This window comes from Pelophylax lessonae (genome assembly GCF_965119305.1).
Source record: "Pelophylax lessonae genome assembly, chromosome: 1".
In the NCBI taxonomy this organism is placed as follows: Eukaryota; Metazoa; Chordata; class Amphibia; order Anura; family Ranidae; genus Pelophylax; species Pelophylax lessonae.
In genome coordinates, this window is record NC_138768.1 from 516,542,897 (window position 1) to 516,559,574 (window position 16,678).

General features: G+C 48.9%; 1 protein-coding gene across 1 annotated transcript in view; it reads left to right on the plus strand.

The window, feature by feature from the left end:
• Positions 1-16,678, plus strand: part of APC2 (APC regulator of WNT signaling pathway 2) — a 118,676-nt gene that overhangs the window by 43,683 nt on the left and 58,315 nt on the right. The window contains exon 3 of the mRNA XM_082264002.1: positions 6,903-7,061. Within this exon, the coding sequence (XP_082120128.1) occupies positions 6,903-7,061 (159 nt within the window). The remainder of the gene's footprint in view (positions 1-6,902; positions 7,062-16,678) is intronic.

The following is a 16,678-nucleotide window of genomic DNA, read 5'->3' on the forward strand; positions in this document are numbered from 1 at the left end:
CCCATTCCGACACACAAAGCGCCCCACTTCCTTGTTCAACTTAATCCGAGCCTTATTAAGGCGCGCGACCGACCTGGCCATGTGCCAGGACGTGCGGGCCACCATATCCGACCAAACTACAAGCAGCGCCGGAAAAGCCGTGCGCAGCCGAAGGAAATCCAACTTTATGTCCCTGATCAAGGCCCGCGCGGACCTGGCCCCCAAATCGTTGCCCCCGGCATGCAGCACCAAAACATCTGGCTGCCTGTCCAACCGGGCGAAACGATGCACTTCGGGAAGGACCCTGCCCCAAGTAAGCCCCGGCACCCCCAGCCACCTGACACAAGCCTCGTGCCGAGAAAAACCAAGTTGTCTACCATTAGGACGCACATCAGCTCTCCGGGCCCCCCAGAAAACATACGAGTGTCCCACGATCCAAACAAGGCAGGGTTCCAAACCTACAAGAAAAGGGGACAAAAGGAAAAGAAAACCAACCAATAATCAGATAACCAGCCGGGCCCACACCCCCCCCAGCGACAAAACCACCCCCCGTACATACCCTACACCAACAGCTGTGGACGAACATACAACAAGAACCTCCTAGACTCCCAGCGCCCAATGCGTTTGACCGCATCGTCATTCAATCCCCAGCGTGCAGCCTCAGTGGCCGCCCCGATCCGAAAGGAATGAGATGCAAACCTACTGGCATCCAAACCCAAAGAGCCCACACACCTTCTGAACACCGATACAAATTGAAAACGAGATAACGACGACCCGTCCGCATGCATTAAAAATGAACCGGGCCGCGAAGGGCGGATTGCCCAGTAATCCCGAACCGCCCCTACCGGGCACAGCGGTGAAGACGGCACCGCGAACAACCGGACACGGACCCCCTTGCCACTCTGGTCCGTTTTGGACCGTCGAAGGAGGATAGTAACCCCCTCCCGACCGACAGAGACATCCTGACCCAATAGGCCCCCCGGCACCGTCCGGGAGGAGCCGACCAATTCCCCAATCCGGAAAGCCCCGAAAAAAGCGAGAGAAAAGGCCGCCTTAAACAACACCACCTCGTAACTCGAGGCGCAGTGCTCCCCCAATTGCCGGCAGACGTCCTGCAAAAGAGCGAAGGACACCGGGCGCCTAGTGTCCCTCCTCCGATAAGCCCTGGAATAGCCCCGTAACGCTTGTCTCACCACGAAGTCCTTCGTGTAATCCTGACAACCCAGAAATTTAAACAGAAAGGCCAAGCCGGACAACTTGCGAGCCACAGCGGAAGCCGACGCGCCCCTCTCAAAATGATCAGAGACAAAAGAAAGTAACACCCACCTGACCTCCGGACCCAGAGGATCCACCGATGCCACCCGCAACACCTCCAGCCACTCCAACCATACCTTGCAATAAGCCGACCACGTGGACTCGCTCACCGACTTCCTGATCCATCCAGCGAGGACCCCAAGGCAATCCCCCATACCCACTCCGGACACGTGACTCCGCGTTGCTCCGCTGCCGGTGCCAACTCCCGGAACCTGTCCCACTGAAAACGAGACAGCGCGTCAGCAATATCATTCTTAACCCCCGGAATGTGCACAGCGTACAGGAAAACATTCAACCGTAGACACCGCAAAACCAAATACCTGAGGAGGCGCACCACCGGCTGAGACGAAGCCGACGCGCGGTTGATCACCTGAACCACCCCGAGATTGTCGCAATGGAGGCGAACCTTCAGGTTCCTGAACTCCGCCCCCCAAATCTCCAGGGCCACCACCACCGGGAACAGTTCCAGCAACACCAAGTTGCTGACCAGCCCCGCTACCTGCCATGCCCCCGGCCAAGGGGCGGCGCTCCACGCCCCCCGGTGAAAAGCCCCGTACCCCGCCGAACCAGCAGCATCGGTAAACAGTTCCAAATCAAAGTTGCTGATCGGCCCGGCCATCCACAAGGATCTACCATTGTATGTGGCCAAAAAACCGTGCCACAGACGCAAGTCATCCCTGTGTTCCCTGTTGAGCCTGACGAAGTGAGTGGGCAACTTCACCCCCGAAGTCGCCGCCGACAGCCGTCGGCAGAAAACCCGGCCCATGGGCATAATGCGGCAGGCAAAATTCAATTTACCCAGCAACGACTGCAAGCTGCGCAACTGAATCTTGCGCAAACCCAGCACCCCTTCAATTTCAGCTCTCAAAGCCCCCAATTTATCCTCCGGTAGGCGACACTCCATGGCCTCCGAATCCACGACAATGCCCAGGAAGCTGAGCACCGTGGTCGGGCCTTCCGTCTTGTCGGGGGCCAACGGAATGCCGAAGCTCCCGGCCACATGCTGCAACGTGGCAAGCAGGATCGCGCACCCGTTGGAAGAGGGCGGGCCCACACACAGAAAGTCGTCCAAATAGTGGATCACCGAATGCACACCGGAAACCTCCCGAACCACCCACTCCACAAAGGAACTGAAGGTCTCAAACAGCGCGCACGATATGGAGCAGCCCATAGGAAGGCAGCGATCCACATAATACGCCCCTTGCCACCGGCAGCCCAGCAATCGAAAACTGTCCGGGTGAACCGGGAGCAACCTGAACGCCGCCTCAATGTCCGATTTGGCCATCAAGGCCCCCCGCCCATAATGTCGCACCCAGGCCACCGCGGCGTCAAAGGAAATGTAAGACACCGTACAGGCATCCGGGTCGATGGCGTCATTCACAGACCCACCCTTTGGGAAGGAGAGGTGGTGAATGAGGCGAAACTTGTTGGGTTCCTTCTTGGGAACCACCCCCAACGGCGAAACCACCAAGTCACGCACCGGCACCTCCGAGAACGGGCCCGCCATGCGACCGAGAGCCACTTCCTTGTGCAACTTATCCGACACCACCAAAGGGTGGCGCAATGCCGAACGCAAATTCCTCGCCACCGGCGGCACCGAGGCCAAAGAGCAAGGGATACGAAAACCCACCGCAAAACCCTCCCCCAGAAGTCGGGCAGCCGCCCTATCGGGGTACCTATCTAGAAAAGGCCGCAGCCTTTCCACCTTCACCGGCGTCGTCCCCTTTGTGCGAAGGCTCTCCGGACCGCCCTTTTCCGGACTTAAAACACAGAGCCAAGGAATGGGAACCTCCGCAACCGGAGCATTCATGTTTGAAGCGACATGTGCCACCGAACTTACAGGAACCCTCATTAAATTGCCAGCAGAAACCCCTCCTCTTTGCGGCCGGCTGTCCCGGGGTCGCAGAACCACCGGCCCCCCCTGGAAAAAACTGATTCGGAGCCTTCGCAGACGACATGAGCCGCATCCACAGGCTGATGTCCTTGTGGTCCCACCGCAAGGACGGCCTAACCGCCTTCCGCTGCCGGAACTGTTCGTCGTACCGCAGCCAGGCCGACCCCCCGTAAACCCGATAGGCTTCCCCTACAGCGTCCATGTAGCAGAACAGGGCCGAGCAGTTTTCCGGCGCCTTTTCCCCTATGACGCCCGCCAGAATGGCAAAGGCCTGCAGCCAATTGGCGAAGGTCCGAGGGATAAGCCGATAGCGTCGCGCCTCCTCGTCCTCCTTCTTGCGCTCCTCCGGTTTAACCCTGTCCAGGTGAAACTTCTCGAGGGGCAACAGCGTGAAGATTTCCACGTACTCCCCCTTCCAGATCTTCTCCCGGACTTCCTGCTTCAAATGTGCCCCCAACGGGCCCTCAAAACAAACATATACCTCACCTTTCGCTGAATCGTCCAGGCGAACAGCGTCCGCCTTCCCCTCCTTCGCCGTCCCGGTCTTGTCCCCCGTCGCCCCGGCCGTCACCGCCACCACTGCCGGAGCACCAACAACCTGGGGAGGGGCCCCAGCCCCCCCCGCAACTAGCCCCGTGGAAGACGGCCCCGCCAGCCCCGGGGCCCCCCCCGGCTCCGTGCCCGAACCCCCCGCCGGAGGCACCCAAGCCGCCGCTGGAGACAAGCGGCCCCCGTCCCCCGGGGGCAAACGCCCCAAGAGGTCCCGTAGACCCAGGAGGAAGCCCCTCAAACCCCCATCATCACCCCCTTCCGGGGTCCCCGCCCCCACTGGCCGTGACACCCCCACCCCCCGAGCCCCTCCAGCACTCCCACCCCCCACATCAAACAAGCCCCGCAAATCCGACAAAGCCAGAGAAGGAATTGTGACCTCACCTGTCTGCCCAGGGGGGGCGCCCCCAGCCGCCGATCCAGCCTCCCTCGTCGCCGACCGACCACCGACATCCTCTTCCACATCCGATCCGGACACTTCGCCTTCCGAACGATCGTCCCCGGGCACCGCCGACATCCGTCCACCAGGTGTCGCACTCCCGCCATCTGCAGAGCCGAGCGACAGGCGTCCACGCCCCCGTACTCCAGCTCCGCCCGACGGAGACCTCTGTGAACCAGCCGAACTTCCGATGACCCGGCCACGTGACTTGCCCCGCCGCGTCATCTCTCTGCGCCCAGCCGAGGCCGACTCCGAGTCCCGCCGATCACTGCTGCCACCGGCCGCCATGTAGCCGCTCCCACGCCGAGGCACCCCTCCGACCGGAGCATCGCCAGTAGGGGAGCCCGCCAGTCCAGTAGCACCCCGGCGAGAGGGACGGGGAGAGACCGAAGGCCGCCTCCCCCCACTACCCCCAGAGCTCCGTCCATGCAGAGGATTCCTCCCAGAGGCGCGCACGGCCGCAGCAGGAGTACGCTTAGCCGGCGGCCCTGAAGGGTCCCTGTCGGGGCTCCCAGGATGACGCTGAGCTCGAGGGGAAGGGTCCGGTGAAAAACGCTCCGGCGGCCGTGACCGCCGAGCCCGCGGGACCGCAAGCCCCTCCGAATCCTGTGCAGAGTCCTGAACCCCCATCAACGTGGAGACCTGGGACCGGAGCCACTCAGTCCCCTTCACCGCGGCAGCGGCCTTAATTTGCTCCAGCAAAACGTCCAAATCCGCCATCACAGACCAGGGAAGCTGAGGTGAGATGCTCTGCAGTGAAAAAGGTGGGTGACCAAGCTTCTTCTTCCTTCGTCCGTTGAACTTCCACTGACCTCCAATCTGAGGGGCCACCCCTCCTAACTGTACCTCAACCCCTCCCAAACCTGATACACCAATCCCTGAATACCCCCCAACTCAAAACAATTTAATTTAACTCACACCTGCCCTGTCTCCCCTCTTCACATGGTCATGTCTGCCCTGCGCTATTTTTTTTTTTTTTTTTTTTTCGCTTCGGGCCTTGCTTAAAAGCATGAGGACACAGGCTGTACAGGATTTCAAGAGGAAATTAAATCTCCTCCTACCTGAACACTCTGGACTTGAGTGGACCCTGCAGAGTATCACGTGATCGCGATATACAGATCAGCTAACAAGGTATATAGCTGCAGTATTTTAATGTAAAACGATTAAAAGCTGTGGGCAGTGCAGGGGGGCTGAAGAACATTTTTTTTTATAATACTGGGTTTAGTAACACTTTAAGATCATTGACAAGATTCATTCTCATGATCACTGAAATTCCTCCAGACCGAGGGAGATTGAAAGTTATTTTGTGTTTCTTCTATTTGCGAATAATTGCACCAGCTGTTGTCACCCTCTCACCAAGCTGCTTGACGATGGTCTTGTAGCCCAATAAAGCCTTGTGTAGGTCTACAATCTTGTCCCCGACATCCTTGGACAGCTCCTTGATCTTGGCCATGGTGGAGAGATTGGGGCTGCATTCACATGTCAGCCTATTGATCGCGGGCAGAATCGCCGCGATTCCGCCCGCGATCCGGAAATCATTGCTAATCGCGGGACGCCTGTGCGTTCCCCGTGATTTGCATTAGCACCCCAAACGCTGTGCGATGTTGCCACGATTTCCGCCTGCCGAATCACCGTAACATCGCGCAAAAAAATCGCGGGACGCATTACGCACAAAAAAGTACAAGAGCTTCTTTGGAGCGTAATGCGTCCCGCAATTTTTTTTGCGCGATGTTACCGAGATTCTGCCCGCGATCAATACGCTGACATGTGAATGCAGCCTGATTGATTGCTTGCTTCTGTGGACAGGTGTCTTTTATACAGGTAAAAAGCTGAGATTAGGAGTACTCCCTTTAAAATAGTGCTCCTAATCTCAGTTTGTTACCTGTATAGAAGACACCTAGGTGCCAGAAATCTTGCTGATTGATAGGGGGGATCAAATACTTATATCACTCATTAAAATGCAAATCAATTTATAACTTTTTTGAAATGCATTTTGCTGGATTTTTTTGTTGTTATTTTGTCTCTCACTGTTAAAATAAACCTACCATTGAGCCCCGGTTTACACTTGTGCGTGTGCGGGGTTCGCATGTAATGTCGGAGCGCACTGCTCCGACATTACATGCGATCAGCTGTGCGGTGCGAGTTTAGCCATACAAACTGTATGGCTAAATTCGCATCGCTCCCGCAGCAAACACGCACAGGAGGCATTTTTGCAGCCGCATCAGGATCGGATCGCACAGCGGTTCACACTTGTGCGATCCGATCCTGTGCGAGCTGCACGATCGCACTGCGATATGCGATCAAACTGGGGGTGTCGTTAAGATAACATTGACACCCCCAGCGTATCGCATATGGCAGTGTGAACTGCCGGGGGTGCGTGTGCGATGCGGGAACAGGCTGCGAATTCGCAGCCTTCCCGCATCGCATATATGTGAACCGAGCCTAAAATTATAGACTGACCATTTCTTTGTCAGTGGGCAAATGTACAAAATCAGGAGGGGGTCAAATACTTTTTTTCCCTCACTGTATAGGTGCTACAAATCAGGATCTAATTAAAATATATTTTCAAGCCTAAATCTTGGTAGAAACTTAAGGCAAGCTTCATTTGCGTTACATTTTTTACAGTCTTCCTTTTTTAACGTATATGGAATCCAACCTATGTGACCTTACTATGTGTGTGTACATTTCTGAGCATCAATTTTTAAATGTTTACCTCTCTGCATACAGGTTTGTGCACGGATTGGATTGGTCGGCTCTCCTGCCTCCTACGATCAGCTGGTCCGCCAGGTAGAGGACTTAAGAAAGGAGAACTCTCACCTGAGGAGGGAGCTGCAGGACAACAGCAGCCAGCTGAGTCGCCTTGAACATGACACTTCCGACATGAAGGTAGGAGAAAAATACACGTATGACCCAAGGATAGCATCAGGGATAATAAAAAAATAAATAATATTTTGAACATTATAGTGTTACTTAACCAAGGACCCTGCATTCACTATATCTGGTCTCCCACAGTACACAGCACATGGAAATGCAATTATTTTAGTAAATATTGTAAGGGATCAGAGGGGTGAACAGTCGGCTCAGAGACAGTCCAGTAAAAGTAAAAGGTGCTTTTATTCAGCTACAGTCCTTTACAGAGGTTTTATCTCACCCAGCAGGCAACAGTTTACAAGTGGAGCCAGGGCTGGCCCAAGACATTGTTCTGCCTGGGTCCAAGAATGAAATGCTGCCCCTCCCCCAACCACCCCCAAAAAATGTATATTTTTAAATATAAAATTTAAAAAATATTATATATACTGTTATCTTCTTCCATAACTCCCCACCAGACCGGTCCACCAAACACCCACTGTCTGTCCTCAGTCCTCCTGTCACTTCTGTGTCTGCCGCGCCCACCGCTCTAGAAGATCCAGCCTGCCCTGCGTGAGATGGAGTGCATTGATGTCTGACGTCATTGCACACACCACGATCACGCAAGGGACGTTCCCCAGAGGAGACGATTCGCGTCCTTGTACTCATCAGTTTGCACTACAGGCAGCAGTATGAGATAGTGAAATTCCGCCCATAACGCGTCGCAAACCGATGACATACAAAACTGCCGAAAAAAAAATCTTGCGTATCAATTTGCTGCCCCTCTCAAAGTTCTACCTGGGTCCAATGGACCCAGCAGGACCCATGGTAGGGTCGGCCCTGAGTGGAGCCTTCCACACAGCACGCTGATGTCTCTCTCTCTCAGCAAACAGCTCCAATGACACTTTCGGACCAGCTGATAAAAAAGCAGGTCTGAAAAAAAAGTACCTGCTCTCTTCAACTAACCCTGCCCCAGGCTGACTCTCTAAAATATAAACTGCTAAATACTTTTTCTCATCAGCAGTATATAACAGTCCTGTGACTTCTATCAGTGTCTGGTTAAAGTTTGTAGGAGGAGTTTTCATTCTCCCCTAATTGTCCTATGAGGCTGCAGGACCCCTGACCCTCTGTCTGGACAGTGCTGATTGGCCCTGTGCTGATCACATGCACCCTCCCAAGAAAAAAGAAAATTTTCTAGCAATACACACCAACCTGAGCATGTGCAGAGTGTTCACAAGGAAGGATTTGTACCATCAGGAGATTTACTGGGGACAGTAAAAGAAGATTAGGATCAGAGAGGACAGGATCAAACAACATTTTTACACAGTGCAGAGGATTACCTCTTAGGTTCCCCAGTGAGTATAACAAGCATACTTTACTGCATATACAGACTGATTTTACTGTTGTGGGTTTAGTAATACTTTAAAGATCAGGAAAATGTATGACAGCTACAGCACAAAAAATTGCTGGGAAAAATATAAATAGATTATGGAGCACAGATTGCTGATTTTACTCTAGAAACATAAAGCAGTAATAAAACAAACAAACATTAAATATTCTGCAGCTTACTAATCAATATATTTTGTTGCTGCATTCGTTTTCCTTTTTATTTCCATTATTTTTACCTGGTGGTCAGGCCAATAAAATACTTCCTGTATTAGGGTGTCTCCACTCTGGATGGAGGAGCAATGGATCCACCTTTGGACAGCAGCATTGTCATTCTGGGAGATGGCAGTGATAGATGTACTAGTAGATTAAAGGGGGTCATAAAGTCACAAGGTTTCTTTACCTTAATGCATTAAGATAAAAAGCCCTATGTTTGCAGCAGCCCCCTCACCCCCCCCCCCCCCTCAGCCCCTCTAATAGCTGAGCCTCCTATCTATCCAGTGATATCCACAACTGTCTCAGTCGTTCCGGACTCCCCTCCTCATTGGCTAGGACACAGCAGCGGCGGCATTGGCTTCTGCTGCGGTCAATCAAAGTCAGTTACCCAATGTGGAGAGAGAGGGGGTGTGGCCGAACCCCAGATCTGTGTCTGAATGGACACGGGGAGCTGTGACTTGGGTGCCTCCATAGCAAACTGCTTGCAGTGGGGGCACTCAACAGGAGGGAGGGGCCAGGAGAGACGAAAAGGGACCTGAGAAGAGGAGGATCCAGGCTGCTCTGTGCAAAACTATTACACAGAGCAGGTAAGTATAACATGTTTGCTATTATTGAAAAAAAAAAACGAGACTTTACAATTACTTTAAGCCCTGGTTCACACATATGCGATTTGTAAAGCATTTTCACAGACAGTAATTTGCATGACAGGCCAGATAGCATGTGTTCCTATGGAGTTGGTTCACATACATGCGATTCAACCACACTGCGTTTTGACTGCGTTTCTAAAAAGGGTCCTGTATGAGTTTGGAGCAATGCATTCCAAATTCGCAGCCCATAGAGTATAGTGACATTCTGTGATAAGTATTCAGATATAAGTGCGATTCTGAGGTGTTTTTGCATAGAAGAGGGTTTTTTTACATAGAGGAGGGAGAGAAAGAGGCCTCCTATGGATAAGGCAGATCCAAAATCGCACACATACTAAAATCGCATTGAAAATGCAATGGTATTCAATCAAAAAACTTGCCTTGAAATCACATTAGAAAACAGAGCGATTTCAGCACGCATATGTGTGAACAGAGGCTTAGATGGACAAGTTGAAGCTGGACTTAAAGGATAAGTTCATGTAACATGTTACAAACAGACCAGCCTCTGCTCCCCCTGATCCCCCTCTCTGACAGCTAGCGGGGATCTCCCCCGCCCTGTTAGCTGTCACAATTTAAAAAAAACGCGTACGAGCGAGGCTCTACCCGCCTGGCCGTGTCAATCATTGGCAGTCCTCTGTGAACGGATAAATGACAGGTCCCGACAGCTTTGCGGCTGTCAGCTTGTAGTTTTCAATAAACTGATCTGTGATCTGCTGATCGTGGGTGCAATGCTTTAGAGGCTCCAGAAAAAATAAAAAATAAATGCACATTTTTTAACCTGCATTTTATTATTTTATTTTTTTGTTAAGGTGAACTTATCATTTAAATCCACAAATGTACCTGTTTACCAAAGAAATTACATTCAAGGTATTCCTTGAATGATAATTGTTACAGTTACGATTAGGCTTATGTTAGCTCACAACTAAACTGTCATGCCATCAAATGGCTGGTGTCATAGCTGATCACATATGCAGTACTATGACAACAACAGATGAAACAGGGACCAAGATGGCAAATTCCATGGTTGTAAAGAATAGAAGGTTTAGTCCCACCTTAAAGCTGAACTAGAGCTAACCCTTTTTTTCGCGCAGTTATAGCAACAGTTTTCTTATCCTTTTGGGATAAATGTTTTAACCACTTGTCGACTAGCCCCCACAGTTATACAGCGGCAGATTGGCAGGTTACCTGCACGGCGGTCCGCGGGAGCGATACTGTGGGGAAGCCGATCCACAGGGCCAGCAGCCACGATTGCCGCCAGGCACCTATGATCGCTCACCATGAAGAGAGAATGGCTGTGTGATGTCTCTGGAATCAATGCAGAGCTCCTGTGTTCCTCCTATTTAGGAACATAGGTCTCTTTATTGATTTTACAAGCCCATCCCCCCCCCCACAGTTAGAAAACACCACCCTAGGCTCACACTTAACCCTTTGATCGCCCCTGGGTTAACCCCTTCCCTGCCAGTGTCATTACTACAGTAACAGTGCATATTTTTAGCACTGATTACTGTAGTAATGTCACTGCTCTCCCCAAAAGTGTCAAAAATGTCAGTTAGGGGTCCGATCTGTCCGCCGCAATGTCGCGGTTCTGCTAAAAATCGCAGATCGCCGCCATTACTAGTAAAAAATAAATAAATAAAAATGACATAAATCTTTCCCCTAGTTAGTAGATGTGATAACTTTTGTGCAAACCAATCAAAATACGCTTATTGGGATTTTTTTACCAAAAATATGTAGAAAAATACAAATTGGCCTAAAAGGATGAAAAAATTAGATTTTTTAAATTTTTTTTGGGAATGTTATATAGCAGAAAGTGAAAAATATGGATTTTTTGTCAAAATTTTCGCTCTTTTTTTGTTTATAGCACAAAAAAAAATCACATAGGTGATCAAACACCAAAAGAAAGCTCTATTTGTGGGAAAAAAAGGACATACATTTTATTTGGGTACAGCGTTGCACGGCCGCGCAATTGTCTGTTAAAATAACGCAGTGCCGAATCGCAAAAAATAGCCTGGTCATTAAGAGGGAAAATCTTCTGGTCCTGAAGTGGTAAATAAATACATTTTAAAAAGCTGACTATTGTAAGCATTTTCCCCAGTGTTAAATCGTTAGATCAACCCTCGAACTCTGTGGACTCCTAACTACGGCCAGGGGGCCAGATGTGGCCCTTTGCTTCCTTTTATCTGGCCTCTGGGGCACTATTTGGTCCACTGATACCAACAATGAGGCACAATCCCCCCTCCCCCTATGAAACCAGTAAAGGGGCACAATTCCCCCCAATTACACCAACAATGGGCCACAATGACAGCAATGATGAGGCACAATTCCCTTCACTGACACCAACAATGGGGCTCAACTCCTCCCACCGCCACCAACGAAGGAGCACAGTTCCTCCTAATGACACCAACAATTGGGCCCAAAGTCACCAATGATGGAGCACAATTCCTCCCAATGACACCAACATTTGGTTCCAATGATGGGGCACAATTCCTTCCAATGACAGCAACATTTGGGCCCAATGACACACTGACACCAATGATAGGGAACAATCACTCCCACTGTCACCAATGATGGGGCACAATTCCTCCCAGTGACACCAAAGATAAGGCAAGGTCTATTCCCACTGACGTCAGGACCTTTTCTACTCCCAATGGCCACAGTTTGGCCCCACTAAAGTCAAACTGGCTCCCTTTTTTAGAAAGTTTGACCCCTGCTCTTACTGGCCAGCTTGGTCTAGTAAAATAAGTTGAGTTTAAATACTAAATTAAAATAAAAGGCTTAGGCTGGCCATACACTATACGATTTTCTTGTTCAACTTTCCTTTAGATTTACCAAAACCATGTAATATAGGGTCAAACCTAAACACTTTCAATTTGTATGCAATCAGGCAGACCCTTGCACTACATAGTTAAAGGTAAATCTAAAGGAAATTGAATAAGAAAATTGTATAGTGTATGGCCAGCCTTACTGGTTGGATCTCCAGGTGAAAATAAAGGGGAAAAAGGGAAAACTTATACAACCACCACACCCAGTGTAAGTACTAGTTAGCTGCAATTTTTTGTTTTCAGTACAGCTTTAAATCAACTTTTCTTTGCAGATATGTAAAACCCCCCAAAAAAAAAAACTAACTGCAGCAAAATCTGCTAACAATATGACTGTGTAACATAATTAGCATACCTAAATATAGACGCTTACATGAGACATACACACAGCATTTGTTCAGGCAGTGTAACAGTGTAACAAATTAGAACATTTCCTAACAAGGCCTAATTCTGCATATATAATAGCAGATTAATAAACAAGTGTTTCTGAACAACAAAAATACGATGAAATTATCGAACTTGATCAGCATTCTGAAATTGGCACCAGGAAAGAAATCCAAAATATTACAGATGTCAACGGAACAGGAAGTATGGTAAAATCTTCCAGTGGGGATGCCTGTTTAGTGATAGCTGCCTAAAGCCCCGTACACACGCGTCGAAAATTGGCAGGGAATTTTCAGCCAACGTCCGATCTGCCGATATTCGGCTTGTTAGTATGATGCTTCCGACAACCAACTCCGACTTTTCGGCCCGAAAATATCTGGTGTGCAGACTATAAAATTTTTGTTGGCCGTCAACACAACGGCCGATTTTCGTGCAGTCAGTACAGATTTCGACAGGGAAAAATCTGATGAGCAAGTCTGGGCATGTTTAGTGAAGAAAAAACACAAAGAAAACAAACCAACACATGACATCACTTCTGAAGTAGAATTTTGTTGGCCGAGAAAATTCATGTGCAGTATAGGCACATTCCAACCAACAAAACACAACTTGGACAAAAGTCGGACGATCGGTCGGCCGATAATCGTTGCGTGTGTACGAGGCTTTAGGCCTCTTTCACACATAGGTCCGTTTGGCCGTTTTTCATCCATCTGTTGACGGATGAAAAACGGACATCAGTGCATCGTCATGTCAACGGATGATCACCCGTTAACATCCGTTTTCATCCACTTCCGTCAATGTCAGTTTTTTGTAACAAATGAATGCCCTATTTTTCATCCGTCAAAAAAACGGATCGGACGAAAAACGGATGTAAACGGACAAACAGTATGTTTTTCATCCATTTTTGCATTGGTAGTGGATGTAAAAAAATCGGATGAAAAATGGATGAAAAATAGATGAAAAAGGACAAAAAACTGATTGGAAAAGGACGAAAAACTGACAAAAAACGGATGTAAAACGGATGAAAAATGGATGAAAAACGGATGAAAAACTGATACATTTTGACGTGACTGAACTGATGAACTGAACGGACCGTATGTGTGAGAGGGGCCTTAGGGTGCGCTCATACTGAGAATGAACGAACCATGCCCGAGATCGATTGTTACCCTCCCTAGTACCCTGCTAGTCTGCACTCACATTAAGGACCAGTCCTATTTCTGACATTTGCTATTTGCAAGTTAAAATCAGTATTTTTTTGCTAGAAAATTACTTAAACCCCCCCCCCCCCCCAAACATTATATAATTTTTTTTTTTCAGAGACCCTAGCCTAGAGAATAAAATGGAGATTGTTGCAATATATTGTGTCACCGTATTTGCCCAGCGGTCTTACAAACGGAATTGTTTTTGGAAAAAATACACTTTTTTGAATAAAAAAAAAAAAAAGAAAACAGTAAAGTTAGCCCAATTTTTTGTATAATGTGAAAGATGATGTTACAATGAGTAAATAGATACCTAACGTGTCATGCTTTAAAATTGCACACGCTCGTGGAATAGTGACAAAGTACGGTACTTAAAAATCTCCATAGACGGCGCTTTAAACATTTTTACAGGTTACCTGTTTAGAGTTACAGAAGAGGTCTAGTGCTAGAATTATTGCTCTCGCTCTAACGAACGTGGCGATAACTCATGTGTGGTTTGAACACTGTGTACATATGTGGGCGTGACTTGCATATGTGCACAAACTCGGAGGGACAGGGCGCTTTAAAAATTTTTTTTTTTTTATTTTACTTTTTATTTTTACATTGTCCCTTTAAAAAAAATTTTTTTTATCACTTTTATTCCTATTACAAGGAATGTAAACATCCCTTGTAATAGAAATAAGCATGACAGTGCCTCTTTATTGCAAGATCTGGGGTCAAAAAGACCTCAAATCTCACATTTACACTTAAAAGCAAAAAAGAAAAAAAAAGTAATTTTGCCCATGACCACTTGCCTACAGTGCACTTTCACCCCCTTCCTGCCCAGACTGATTTTCAGCTTTCAGCGCTCTCACACTTTGAATGACAATTACTCAGTCATGCAACACTGTACCCATAAAAAATTTGTGTCCTTTTCTACACACAAATAGAGCTTTCTTTTGATGGTATTTAATCACTACTGGGTTTTTTATTTTTTGTGCTATAAATAAAAAAAGACTGAAAATATTGTGAAAAAACGCATTTCCTGACAGACTCCATGGCAGCATACGTTCGGGTAGGCTCCGCCTCCTCTCCTACCTCATAAGACCCCACTCCCATAAATCTTTGCACCCTTTCAGCATCAGTGTTCTTTTTTCGTCCTCCTCATACATATGTCTGATGTTCCTACTATCTGGTCCTGTATATCGGTGGCAGACTGAGTTTTGGAGTCTCCGATAAGCCCTGGCTCTTAGCGGGGTATGGAGGGGCAATGGAAGAGACCCTTAGCTGGAGCTATGTGGTTTGGCCGAGAGAGCCCTGCTGCTGCGGGTGGCCCTTTATTGCCTGAAGGCACAAGCCGGTGTTGCGTCTCCTGGACTCGGTTATGCTATCGGAGGGTGGTAAGCCCTTATATGGGACCATTTCTTTTTCCTCATTTTTATGCTTATCTTTTGTTTTTAGTGCCTTTTTTTGTCTATGCTCGTGTCTAGGGTGTTTTTCTGTCAGTTATTGCTCAGGTTTCGTTAGTTCTGTGGCTTAGTACTTACTTATGGTGCTTCTTGGCCGCCGCCACGGTCTTTGCCGCTACTTCCGGGTTGTTCGGCACTTCTGGGCATGCGCAGTACGCAGTGGTGCGCTGTGACGTCACGCACGGTTGCGCAATACGGCGTGTCACGGCCCGGCGGTCTATTTAAACTTAGGATTAGACCGGAGCTGGCGGGAAGGTCGGCATATCGGTAGCCTCCCCCAGGCTCCGGTCCTGTGGTTAAGGTAAGAAGGTTCCTTCCCCTGGGGGTCTTGCTTTCTGTGTAAATGGGACTGATGGTTATGTCCTCTTCCTATTAGGATTCCTATCCCTAACTAGTGCACCATTGAGTTTACTCGAGCAATGGACTCATCGCCACCCCCTAGTGGCCAGCCTGCTCTTTCTAGGTATGTGCTGGTTTTAACAGTTTTAATGCCCTGTTTCTCTTTCATCTTTCTTATGGCTTGTTGTATATGTCTGTCTCAGCTCTCTTAGGTCTGATCAACAGCCCCGCACACGCAGCGAAGACAGTCATGCAAATATGCAACACCAGCGCTCCTCATCTAAGTCTAAGCGCAGCTCCTCCCACAGCAGGGGACGTGAGCACCATTCCTCCTCGCACCATGACAGCTCAGAACGCCCGCAGGGGAAAAAATGCTGGGGTTGCCGTACCCTGATACCAGACGGTTCCTCTTTGTGCAAACCCTGTTATACCCAAGCTACAGGTGAAAGGGAAAAAACGGACAAACATATTGAGGAGGTGGTACGCAGAGTTTTAAAGGACTCTCTTGCTGAATTGCATAAGCCAAGCACTTCTGCAGGTCCGTCACGCTCTCCTGACAGAGATTTGTCGGTTCAGGATCCGTTTGAGTCCTCCCAACCCAGCCATACATCTATCCTCCCGTCTGAGTCCGATTCCGATTCGGATGACTCCGGTACTGGATTTGAATTTGCCCTCGTGTCTCCGTTAGTTAAAGCGGTGAGAGAGGCCCTTGACTGGGAGGATCCTGCTGTCTCTTCTCCTAAGCAGAAGAAATATTTCAAGCAGTTATGCAAAGAGCATTTAAATTTCCCATTTCTAGAGGAACTGGGAGACATAATGTCGGAAGAATGGAGCAAAGTGGAAAGGAAAAATTCCATGACCACTAAAGTAGCGAAGCTCTATACTTTTAAACAGGAAAAGGTGAAATACTTGGAGTCATCTCCTAGTGTGGATGCAGCAGTGATGCGTCTGGCGAAACACGTCACTCTCCCAATGGAGGATACAGCATCATTTAGAGATCCTTTGGATCGGAGGATTGACGCTGATCTTAAGCGAGCATACCTATCGGCCGGCATGGCCTGTAAGCCAGCAATGACTTTGGCTACAATTTCCAAGGCCATGGAGGTTTGGGTTAATGCCCTCGAAGATACTCTTGGATGAGTTTCGGAGGAAGTGCTCCAAAGTTCTCCTATACAGGAGCTGAAGATGGTCGCGGGCTTCTTGGGTGAGGCTTCCTTAGATACT